Below are 13,392 nucleotides of genomic sequence, written 5' to 3'. Positions count from 1 at the left end.
AGTGACATGTGTTAACTTGATGTTCTTTCCAGGCAATCAAAGACCAATAACCAGCGATTTAAATGAGCAAAGATTTAACTAGGACATACAACTCTTGAAAAAGTCTAGCCGAGTCTGGAGGAAACGCGTTGAGGTTTGGATCTTACCCCCTTAACAGAGGTATCAACCTCTCCTTTAACATTGGACTGTGCAACTCTGATAGAACTATTTGCTAAAGGGCTCATAGGAAGATTGAAACATGATGCTGAGACAGTTCATGGAGAGGTATCGGGTGAAGAAATCCATTTCTACTGCATTATGATATGCTTGTATTTCACCACATTTAAATGACTTTCCAATAAACTTCCATTATCTAATTTGCTTTGTTTTCTTAGTATAATTTGTTGAAAAGCATATCTAGGTAGGCTCAGGAGAAGCAGTGCACTACTGGGAGTTAGCTGCTGTTTGGTGGCTGCACATATACTTTACTATCTCTCACTAGTCCATTGCTGCTGCTTCAAAAAAAGGATTCCAATAAAATGAAGATAAAATAAGTAAATAAGAAAATTGTTTAAAATTGTATTCCCTGTCTGAATCATGAAAGAAAGAAAAATGGATTGCATGTTCCTTTAACTATCACATAAACTTACAATTTATTTAAAAAAAATGAAGCGGCAGACCTAGGTTTTCAAATTATTTATTTCATACACATTTTCAAAATAAAATATTTACACAAGTTGGTTTAATTTCAATAAATGTAGACCAGCTTCAATAAAAAAAAACATATTTAACACAATCCTTGTAATTCATTTAAAACAGTGCATTTTAAAAATGCCCATAATTTAATGTACTTACTACATTAAACCGATGAAATTCTATACCGTGTGTTTGTGAAAAGTGGTTTGATTACAATGAATGTAAATCACTTTAAAATAAAATTAGACTTCTTAAAGAGACATTAGATTATTATTTTTTTTGCGCATATAAAAGAGAATTATTTTAACCGTTTATTTTCTTATGAAACCGGTTACAGTAAAGCAGTTTATGAGGAACAAAAAAATACATACTTTGCAGCACACGTGCATCAGGAAAGGAAAACTGCAAAATGTATTAAAAGGATTTATTTTAGAAGCACAAAGGGGAAAAAAATGATTTTAATGTCCCTTTATAAGTAAAATGACCAGGGGGAAAAAAAAATTGTAAATTTTGAAGGGGTAAAATAAAAACTTTACATTTTAAAAGCAATTTTCATACAATGTACATAAGTAGTTTATAGTCTGATACTGTATTAAAAGTTAATGCAAACAGATAAAACCATCTCTCAGTGAAATACAGCCTAATCATTTCTTCCCCAGCATGATTACTTCAAAAACGGTTTTGGACAGAAATAACTTTACAATAAAGGTGCTTTAATAACAAACACATATTAATGATTCACAAACACCTACAATTCTATTGAAATACCACGTTGCAGGGCTGAAAAATCTGTAAGCAGTGCACTCTCATACATTATCGTCAAGTATAAAAAGAATTTGTAACTTTATTTAAAATTAATTTGTTGGCTGAATATCTGGAATGTACGAAAAAAAATGAAAGCATTTACAGAATGGTTTAAAATGTTCTAGTGAATTTTTATAGACCACATTGAAAAGTATTATACCTATCTACAGCATTCTAGCAAGGACCCATGTGCAAATTACTGAATATAATTCCCCGATATTCCCATTGGAGATTAGATGAATCTTGCCAGTACCTAAAATGTCAACTTCTGGAAAATCAAATAGTTGAGTTGTTAATTTAAATGGCAACATTTTAAAAGAAAAAATACTGACTGCTCTCTACGAGACTAATCAATGACATTGAGTTGACATTTCTGGCCGTTAAATGATGTAAGGTCACTTTTAAGGGACTTGTGTATTGCTATTTTCAGGTTGATAAGGGAATTGGGAGTTTGTAAAAAAAAAAAAAAGGTTTTAAGATAAGATCTAGGTATTACACGACAAGACATTTTGTGTAAGCCCACACACCACATTTCAGAGAGTGTAATTACTTGTAAATGTTAATGCATTTACTAGAAACATTAGTTCATACCCTGTTCAGTTCTGGAAAAAGAGCAGCTATTTTGGAATCATTTGTGGTTTGTTTTATAATGACAGATATTACATATTCCTAAGGCAGCTTAAGGGTTGAAACCATAAATGTGTACAAGGTGAAGGAGAACAAGCAAAATCTGATGTATGATTGAATGCTCCTAAATAATTACTATAAAGAGGTATTATCTCTCTTATATTTGCAGAATTCATGTTAAGCATTATTTAAATGACAAATGCCTGGTACTGAAATTACAATACAACAACCCCATATTGTTGTAAATGCATCATGTGACTATAGGTTTTGCTTGTTACCTTGATCACATAATTGTACGAAGTGAAATAATTATTCAAAAAAACCAAAAATAACGGTTGTCATGTTCTAATGGTGCACAAGGTACATTTTTTGGGGGGAAAAGGTACTTTTTGCCAAGACAATTTGGCATATAAGTAAACAAAGCCATTTTTCATGCTCATTGATCACAAATTGTGTTAACTTCAATAGGCAGTTTTTAAACCCATTCTGCCAGCCGTTGGGTTATTGTGTGTGTGTATATATACATCTATATTAGAGATATGCTAACGAACCATGAAACCAAAAAGTATCCATATAGAATTTGCATCCTCTACTGATCTGAACAGCAATGTCAACAAAACACACATACAATACTTTATGTGAAATAAGTCAAATATGTAATACTGTAATGGTGGAAATAAAAGCATAAAGCACCCAATATATACAAAATGTTCATAGTTTTTTAGCTTTCCTAAACTCTAGGCAATACATGTAGTAAAGAATTTAAATACAGACATAATATAAATGTTAAATAATGTAAAATCTTTGTAAACTGGTAAGATCTGTTTAATTTATAGTAGGTTGGTCCCATATCAAATAATATATTGTATATTCCCATTGGTGCCTAAGGCCCATCTTATCTAGACTTACTGGTCTATCTGGCAGCAAATAGGTTACATTTTGCACATAAATAAAATGTAAGTTCAGGAGTTTTAATCAGAAAAGATAAACTACTAAAAAAAAAATCTCCATGTAGCAAAAGGATGGCCATGTACAGATTCTTCATTTAAAATAATCTGAAATAACTTTAATTAAAAAAAATCTGAAATAAGGAATTTAAAAAAAAACAAGAGTAAAATCAGGAAATACAGGTAAAAAGATAAAGGAAGAAAATAAAAACAAACATTTCTACTGATTTAGGGCTTTAAAATAAATATTTAGATTAAAAAATATTAGTTTTCGTGCTGTTGATGGCTTAAAAGTGCAGGAAGCTGTATTGACAGAAGTGGTATTTGTTGTAAAGAGGATACATGGTTTCATTTGCAATGTGAGGGCTAAAAGAATCAAGTCTATTTCTTGGGTTTTCTCTTAGCAGTGTATCCAATGTTGGACGTCCACATGACTTGGTCTAATTGTCAATCTGTAAGGGCATAGGTCCATGGCAGAATACTGTCCCAGGGATTAAGGCTTCCAAACGCCACTAGACCAAGATAATCATCAAGAGAAATATAGTTTGTTCTTGTGCTTCATGCCAAATTTTAGCTTTCAGGAGTTATGAAACAGTTAAGCACCAACATCTGTCTTTCTGGCTTTAGCAAGTCCCTTCATACTTGTCCGAAAATTATACAGAAGGATGGAGTTATATCCTTTTAAAACACATCCGTTGTGTTCTCAGAAGTCTCCATCAACAGGGGGCTGGCATAATCTGTATATTCTGCAAAAGCAAATAATATTAATTAAAATAGTAATTCAATAAAATTAGTTCCACAGATATTAAACAGATTCATAAATCTAATACCACTGAACCATTACAAGTTAATGTGAGTTGTTCAGAGAACACCACCTTATAAATAAACTTATTTTTGTATGGAGAGTCCAAACAAAAAAAATTCAACTTCAAACCATAAACATTAAAATGGAGTTTACTTAAAGGGACATAATACTCATATGCTAAATCACTTGAAACTGATGCAGTATAACTGTAAAAATCTGACAGGAAAATATCACCTGAGTATCTCTATGTAAAAAAGGAAGATATTTTACCTCACAATTTCCTCAGCTCACCAGAGTAAGTTCTGTGTAAAAAGTTATACTCAGCTGCTCCCAGCTGCAGGTAAAAAAAATTAAAAAAATGAAGAAATGAACAGCAGCCAATCAGCATCAGCAGTGCTGAGGTCATGAACTCTTACTGTGATCTCATGAGATTTGACTTAACTCTCATGAGATTTCATAGTAAGCTTCCTTTACCTGATTGGTGAAATAATATGAGAGTTCACGAGGCTCATCCTTTCAGTTGTCCTGGGACAGACACACTAAAATGCTGCTTAGAAATCCTTTACAATGGGAGGTGGCTACTGAGGAACTTTTGAGGTCAAATATCTTTCTTTTTTACATAGAGATGTTCAGGTGATATTTTCTAATCAGCTTTTTACAGCTATGCTGCATCACTTTCAAGTGTTTAAACATTTGGGTATTATGGCCCTTTAATGACATTAAATTAGAAAATATAATTTTGTTACAAACCTCATCTTTTTAAGTATGTTCAAAATTTTTACTTTGTTATACATTTTTCAAATTTATAATACAGTTTGCCTTTTTTTCTCACATTTGCTTTATTTTTATGATATATAAGATCATTAGAGCAACTTAAAATATCTTTGAAAATGAAGATATTTTGATTTGTACTTCTGATTGAATAAATCCAGATAACATAGATATCAGCTTGCAAAACAAACAGTGGAGTACAATTTGTTGTCTATTTTTTATCCAGTTATTCAAAATTAAGAGGGAATCTTAAGAAAAAATGTTTTGCTGACAGACAACCATCTTTCTTCCTATTAGATGTGACATCATATGTACTGATTATCTACTTGCTAAAGGGATAGCGTGACCTACTCGCATGTACTGTGTGCACTACACATTGGGATCATGTGGCGCAAAATTAAGATTTACTAATACAGAAGACTATTTTTTGCTTTTTTCACAGCCTCAAACGTTTAGGTTTTAGTTTTGTTTTTTAGGACACAACTGAAAAACACAATTGTTTTGTTGCACCAGAACTGTTGATGGAAGCTAAAACTAGCCTCTGCCTTTTGAGAGCAACATAGACTTAAAAGGGGCATTAAACCCAAAATGTAATACCCATAAAACTTCTAATTAAGAAAAATAAAACAACATTGTATTAAACTTTCAATATTTACTTGGCCTGCTTTTGCCATAAAAGCAGAGAAGCTGGTGGGCCTCCATCATACTTAAAGGGACATGAAACGCAAATGTTTTCTTTCATTATTTAGATAGAGAATACATTCCAATTCCAATTTACTTCTATTATTTAATTTGCTTCCCTCTCTTGTTATCCTTTGCTGAAAGGTTTATCTAGGTAAGCTCAGGAGCAGCAAAGAACCTAGGTTCTAGCTGCGGATTGGTTGCTGCAGATATATAACGATTGTTAGTGGCTCACCCATGAGTTCAGTTAGAAACCAGTAGTGCATTGCTGCTTCTTCAACAAATGATAACAAAAGCATGAAACAAATTAGATAAGAGAAGTAAATTAGAAAGTTGTTTAAAATTGTATTCTCTATCTGAATCAAAGAAGAACATTTTTGCGTTTCATGTCCCTTTAAGTATGGTGAACTTAGTTGACCCCGTAACATTTTATACAGTGATTGGTTATGTCAGAGCAAACGTTCATTTACATCTCTCACTAATAAGCCACATCAAAAGAGACAGGGACATGAATTCTGCCAGACTTTTTCAAGGAACATATTCATGAACTTCATTTGATTTGCAAAACCTTGCAAATTTAGTCAACAAAATGACAGTGTTATTTAATGCCAGGCCGAGTATTCCCTGTAAAATTAGAAGGAGCCTCTACCAAATTTTATTAAATGCTGCAAAAAGGCTTATCCCACAGCACTGGAAGAAGGCTCAACCTCCCACGATTGCCAACTGGTTAGACTTAGTAAAGAGTACCCTAGTCTTGGAGAGGTTATATTACCTTAGAACAGGTGGTATAGATACTTATCATGATATGATATTTTTATGGGAACAATTCTTATATGGTGAGAATACATCAGATAGATAAATGGTTATAAAAGAGAGGGGAAATTTAGATACACATCTGATAATAAAAAGTTTAGGTGGTGGTTTGTTCATGGCAGGCTGGTTACTTGGATATGTATTGTTTTGATTTACTCAATCATTTGAATGCTCATTGTATTTATATGTTTTTCTTTGAGATTATGGCCACACTAAGGTTGATGCTAACTTCAGAAAAATTTCTTTGACTTTTGTAATAGCTGGACTTGGAGATAGAGATAAATTCTCAGAACTTATTTCTTTTTAGCCAAATGCTTGAGTCATAATATGAGCACACCGGATTGGTTTATAACGGTAACAAATGTGGCTATATAATTGAAATTGTACCTCCTAAGCCTGTTTTTGAATGTACACAAAGGCAAAATTGTTTCAACCTTTCTACTCCTGACATGTTGTACATCTGATTTACTGTTTTTCTGTTTATTTTGTTTTGAAAAATAATAAAAGAAATAAAATATAAAAAAAAATAAAAAAATAAAAAAAAAATGACAGTGTTAAATGATTTTGTGCAAAGATCATTTGAAGCACAGTGCAAATCTGCTGATATATGCTGTACCTACCCAAAACAAATTGACTTAAATGTAATGTAATGTAAATAAAGAAAGAAAGAAAAAGAAGATGGAGCACACACTATCAATAGTAAAAGTTATCCAGGGTAATCTAGAAAGGGGTGAGCTCTACTTCAAGTGAAGCAAATTGCCAATTTATAATGGTTTTACTTCTATTTAATTCTAATATTATAAATAAGTAGGAAACAGAATTTGTGTCACAAGCACAACTTTGCACAATATGCATACTTTTTGCAAATCTATTATGTCCAAAAGGAAAAAAAAACCATACCGAGGTGCATTCGGAGGCATTTGATCCATTACTTTCAAGTTTTTTGCAGAGATTTCTACACGAGGACCCTTATTTAAAAAAAAAAAATTGTTAAACAGTTACAATTTATAATTATTTTGGGTGTAATTAATAAAAATTAAAATAAACAGAATACCTAATACAAGATAAGAGCTAAGGGAAAGCATGGGGGATATGTACATTAGTATGGTTAAAGGTGTGAAAAAGAACTACAATTTACCTGTTTTCTCATGATGTCTGTAGCCTGCATAATGCACTTTGGGAGCAGCCCGTGACTTCTAGCCAATATTGCTGCCTGCTCCAAGGACACATTCAGCGTACTCCTACAAAACAAACATGGCAGCATGAGACGTACAGGTAATGTGCCACACGGGGGCTGATACATTATTTCAAGCAAACATTAGCACAAAGTGCTGGATGTCATTAGATGATCATTCTAATCCCAGTTTTACACATGACATTCACACATTGGAAGAAAAAATATTATAAAAAAAAAATGAATTTAAAAATCTACATTTTTTGTTGAATAATTAAAATCTCTGTTTTAATTTTCAAGCTATGCTACATTTTATTATTTGAAATATTTAATCATAAAAATATGTGATATAAATAAAAAAACAAGTTTATGGTTGGCTACGGTATCACAGGTAAGGGATCTCTAAAAGTGAATGCCCCATAGGAAGGCAACTGTTAATCCATGCAGTTCCATGCAGCTCTATGAATAGAAAATACAATTGTAAACAACTTTCCAGTTTACTTCTATTATTTAATTTGCTTCCTTCTCTTGTTATCCTTTGCTGAAAGGTTTATCTAGACAAGCTCAGGAGCAGCAGGGAACCTAGGTTCTAGCTGTTGATTGGTGGCTGCATATATATATCAATTGTGAATGGCTCACCTATGAGTTCAATTAGGAACCATTAGTGCATTGCTGCTCCTTCAACACATGATACCAAGCAAATAAAACAAATTAGATAATAGAAGTAAATTACAAAGTTGTTTAAAATGGTATTTTATCTCTGAACCATGAAAGAAAAAAAATGGGCTTCATGTCCCTTTAAATTATACCACTGACCGTTGTTCTGTCATTCAAATAATGCTATAGAATTAATATAGAAATATTAATTCCACAAGACCTGTAGTGAAATCGACAAGAATAAACATTTGACTGTTTTTATTGAAATGTTGCATTCAGTATTCAAATTTTACTTACAATATTGGAATATTACGCTGAAAAATACTTTTTTTTTTTTTTTCAAATATAGCAAATGTTAAAAAAAATATAACCCATCCTTAATCCTGAGAAGTCTGAAGATAATGAAATTTCAGCCATTATTGTTTTGTTTGAGCATATTCTCTTTTAATATTGAGTGGCAGTAGCATATGACAGTGAGTTTATAACATACTATAACATTTAAAAAAAGCCTAAATGAGTTGTCTATACCTTGCATTTTTCAGTGAGCAGTTTAATAAAGTCTTTATTAATATGTATTAATAACTTACCTCTGCATGCCAGTGCCACACATTACAATCTGGCAAGCTCCAAGTCTGTAACAGAGTTCTGAGGAAATGGGTAAAAGCCCAGCCCCTGATATATTACTAATGGAATATCCCGACTGCTGTTTTGTGCTGATAAAGGACTTCATTAGCCGACATAATTCATCCAGTGCATTTATAGGACGAATTAGCTGTGTAAACACAATTAAGAAATCATTATTTTTGCTTTATGAATACTATTTCATAATGTCTGGAAAGAGGAAGGTGATGGCACTACTAAATATCTTTAAAGTGAGACTGGGCCTTGAAATGTACAAAATTGGCCTTATATATAGTTAGAATGGCCCCAAGGTGCTGTGTATAGGAAGCACTTTAACAAATACAACTAAAGATTAGTTGCAAAAAAAGTATACACTTGTATCACTCTATTCTCACATATATTATGTAAATTACTGAAGGGTGGTGTATTACCTCAATAGAATTAAAAATTAAACTTTATTCGATATACTTAAAAATGGGTGCTTTAAAATCAATAAGAAATATTAGGGTTAATTGCTTGTATAATGTGATAATACTTAATAATTAAGTGGGTCAGTATATTAACAGGGTTTGCATACGTTGTAGTATCAGGGGTCCTATAATGTTTAGGTCCTCTGAGCACGGATATGTGCAGCTCAGGAAATACTTTGGGGTTTATAAAATATTGTCTCCAAGTTAGTGTAAATGCTTGGTGCAAACAGTGTCAGTATTTATTTTGCCACATATCTGAAGAAGTCCCTATGGAGGGATTAATATGGTTATAGAGTACAGTTTGATATAACATCTAAGTATTCACTTTATTGCGGTGTTATAAGTTAAAGGTTTCTAATACCTGCAGTATCAGAGTACGTAATGTGACGTCTATAAATTCCCTTATATAAGGGATGGTGTAAAGTATTCCCCAACTTAGGGTTGTTGTTCAATACCAACAATATCCATTAGACTTGTCTGTTACAATTACCATAACCCTATTGGATGCATTATTTAGAATTGATCCTGGATTATATCCACTAAATCCAATAGTAAATCAAGGGTTAATTGTGTTTGTATATGAATATGATCAAATTAGAGCTTTTAACTTCTGTATTTAAAACCACAGTCGCTATAGTTGGTAATTTCTGTTAGTAAAAATTTGCACAAAATCCCAACATCTAATACCGCTTCCAGTAATATTACCGGGCTAAGGTGATAATATACTGTGCTGTTGCTAATTTCAAACATCCAAATTACTTGTTAAATTATTGTCTACTTTGTATCCAATGAAAATATTTGCTAGATATGTATTATAGGTTTCCAATCTTCAGTTAGTTTTGTTGTCAAATAGGGATTATTGGATCAGCGATCCCAATAATAAATACCCTTTGTATAGTGCAAACTGCCCTGTTGGTTTTCTTTTAGGCGTTATCCACGCAAATGCTTGAAGCATATTGAAACCAGCTTATATTAGGCAAAAAGTTTCTATGTTGTATTATTCTGTATTATATTATTCAAAGTGCGATGAGTATTATAACTCATAGCAGGTTGCACCTTCGTGTTGTATAAAATGTCTGTTAACCAAGTTGCACGACCTCCGGTCTGTGCCTGCTACAGTACCATAAACCCCAAACAAATGGCCTCACTAATCTGAGTATACAATGTATGTCAGCTCAGATATCAGTAAATTAACCCTAATACCATACTAGATAGCTAAAATTGAAGGGTCTCATCCGCCCTTTCCCCTGACATGTTTCGCCGGCTTCCCTGGCTTTTTTTGAAGGCCTCTGGAAAGAGAAAGGTGATGGCACTACTAAATATCTTTATACTATTTCATAATGACCAGTGTGCCTTACAATTGTTATTACTGTAGAAACATGAATCATAATGGGTTAATATATTGCTTACATACCTGGTCAATTTTAATAGCTGTGGTATTGGAATCTGTTGATTTTTCAAGGTAAAATGCCCTGAAAATAAGTAGAGAGAGAGAAAAGATAATGTCAAAACTTCTTACATACATGTGCTTGGGTGTATTTTTATGTATTTAGTTTATGCATGGTAAGCTAACTGTATTTCCAACCATCTCATAACATAAACCATCAATTCTAATAGGGTCGTTGAATACATTTTTGTATTTGCTCCATATAAATGACAGCATTGACAATATTATTACTGTCTGTATTTTGTTTTCATGCCAATAGGAATGTACCCATATCGTCCAAACGTTCTGTCTTTAACAGTCAGTGAACCAGAGATGGGTTGTGCACAAACACACATTTCTGGTTAGTTTCAATATTACTTTGAAACAAAAAATTTTTAGAACATATAATTGAACCATACAACATGTTTAATTGCTGATCTTTCACTCAGAAAATATAGAATTGGTTTAAAGTTCAGACACATTGTGAAATTTAAATACAATGTAAGATTTTATAATTTACTTTTATTATCAGATCTACCTATTTCTCTTTAGTTGAAACTTGGCCCATTTCGATGAGAGCATACTGGATGTCGCCCAAGAACGTGCTAGGGTCTTGAGCCCAATCTTGCAGTAGTGTATGTGTGTGTAGTCTGTATGTTATGTAGTATGTTATGTAGTAAGTATGTTATGCAAGCAACCTGTAGAGGGGGCTGTAGTGAGTAGCATCTTCAGCCACTCCATTGTAAAGCTCTAAACTAAGCCAGTGAACATGGGAGCTGTATAGTGGGAAACAATGTATAATAAAGAAGATTGTTTGACTTCCTAAAAGACATGGTAATTGTTTGTTTATATTTTTTAATTTTACTTTTTTCACTCAATTTCTTTTTTTTTGTTAGCTTGCCAGATTATCTTCTTGTTCCTATTTTTATTCTGAAAATTCTATATTTTTCTACAATACTGTTTAGGAGAGTTCCTTAGTAAACACCATAATCTCTAAATAAATTAGCAATATGTCTGATTTTTATTCAAGTATTCCATGACTAGCTATTTCTTGTCTTCAACTTCTTAAAGGGATGCTTAAAGGATTACTTTCTGTTATAATTTTTAAGCTAAACAACTAACATATTAAAGTTAATAAACATTAATTAAAACCTACTGACCTATATTTTCTCAAAAACGAAGTTTCATAACGTTCTAAAAGTTATATCTTTTATTCGCCGATGATGTCACGTTATCCTGCCCACTATTTTCAGCACTGTGTGTTCAAAATACTTAAACCAATAACTTTGTGTTTAAAGCGCCATTTTGAAACCTAGGTATTGTAAATGGATTGGTACAGAGCAAAGGATACCCACGGAGTGGGTTTGGAAAACAATTAAATTTGCAGACAAGATTTCTGATATACGGTAGAGATATGTTAATGAAATGCTATTGATAAAAATCGTATTTGGGGTAGTTAGTTATTAACAGGCATAGAAAATATTTACTTACAGTGGCCCTTTAAGTCAAAATGAAACTTTCATTATGGTTTAAATAGAGAATGCAATTTAAAAAAAAAAACGTTTAATTTTATTTATCGAATTGTGCACCATCTTTTTATATGCACACATTTTGAGGTTTCAGCTCTGAGCATGTGTAAGAGTTGACAGTGTATACATATGAGTCTGTAATTTGCAGATAGCTATCAGATGATATAGAGCAGGAAAATCTGAGACATTTTGAAAGATGTGAGAAAAAAAAATATCTACTGCTCATTTGAAGTTCAGAGTAATTGTTATTGAATTTTCTTTGTATTGTGCATATGTTGATCAATTAATTGATCTACAATAATCTATGGTCCTTTAACAAGTGATCATTCTATAGCTTTGAATAAGGAGTAGATCAGTAAAGTAAAATATGATGCTGAAGCTAAAGCCTAGGATTTAAGTTTAAACATCTAAAGAAATGACTCTTAATAATGAATTTAGCAATCACAGCCATACTACTAACCATACATGAGAGTTATTCTATAATGAAATTCTTACGAGGTGCTTGGACTAGATGAGTGAGTTTTATATTCTGCAAGAGGTTTAAACATATATATGCTGATAGGCTTTTCAGCTTTAGTTTATACCCAGTCATTTGCTTTAAAGTTCAAATATCAAATCAAAAACACATAAGTAGTATTTTTTTATCTGCATGTGACACAAAAGATAGATACATTTGGTTGTTTAAAATTACTGCGTAAGACCCAGAATATAAGAGCAGAATTGTCCCTTCTGGTATGAGAATGTAGGAAATTTGTGCCTAACAAACAAAAAAAGTAACTTAGCAGCTTTCAAAAACAGAACATAAAGTAAAGGATTGCGCCTGTACAACGCCCAAATAATGAACAATATGAACTGCCTTAATCCCTTAAAGTGTTTCTTGTTCATTAATAGGAAATACACAAGGGTCCCATAATACCTGAGTTTACGGTAGTAACTTTGTACTTTTTCCATGGAAAGTCCATTAATCTCCTGTTGTAGTTCTTCCAGCGGTGCATTTGTTCCAGGCTGAAAATGGCCCTCCAAGCTTTCCAAAGCTATGGTTGAAAACACAAAACATAATTCAGTGCAGCTAGGATATAAAAAAATTATATAGAAAATTCAATATTGGCCTTATCCAGCCTTGGATATCTGCTCCTATGACAGAGCCACCTGGAGAAAATAAATAACCTGCAGAGACTCCCTGTTTCTTCATAAATGTGCCACATATTAAACTGTTGAAATTAGGAGAAAACACTTTTATATTAAGCACTGAACAAAACAGTCAGAGGTTATATGAAGCTCTAAAAGCTAAATGTCTATGGGGGATAATGTTAATATTCCAAGTGCAGCATTTGAGCACGTTGGGTTAGTAAGCAAACTGTTTACTTTTATCTTGTAATACGCAGACTACCC

General features: G+C 32.4%; 1 protein-coding gene across 1 annotated transcript in view; it reads right to left on the bottom strand.

Annotated features, from left to right (window-relative positions):
* Positions 1–660: 660 nt before the first annotated feature.
* The window catches only part of PREX1 (phosphatidylinositol-3,4,5-trisphosphate dependent Rac exchange factor 1), a 631,853-nt gene continuing 619,121 nt past the window's right edge, over positions 661–13,392 (bottom strand). The window contains exons 35-40 of the mRNA XM_053690087.1: positions 12,917–13,034; positions 10,460–10,517; positions 8,542–8,726; positions 7,262–7,364; positions 7,024–7,091; positions 661–3,799 (exon numbers count right to left, since the gene is read on the bottom strand). Of these exons, the coding sequence (XP_053546062.1) occupies positions 3,757–3,799; positions 7,024–7,091; positions 7,262–7,364; positions 8,542–8,726; positions 10,460–10,517; positions 12,917–13,034 (575 nt within the window). The 3' untranslated portion in view covers positions 661–3,756. The remainder of the gene's footprint in view (positions 3,800–7,023; positions 7,092–7,261; positions 7,365–8,541; positions 8,727–10,459; positions 10,518–12,916; positions 13,035–13,392) is intronic.

Source organism: Bombina bombina, chromosome 1 (genome assembly GCF_027579735.1).
Source record: "Bombina bombina isolate aBomBom1 chromosome 1, aBomBom1.pri, whole genome shotgun sequence".
Taxonomy (NCBI): Eukaryota; Metazoa; Chordata; class Amphibia; order Anura; family Bombinatoridae; genus Bombina; species Bombina bombina.
Note: the sequence above shows the minus strand (reverse complement) of the source record. Positions and strands in the feature narration are given on the sequence as shown.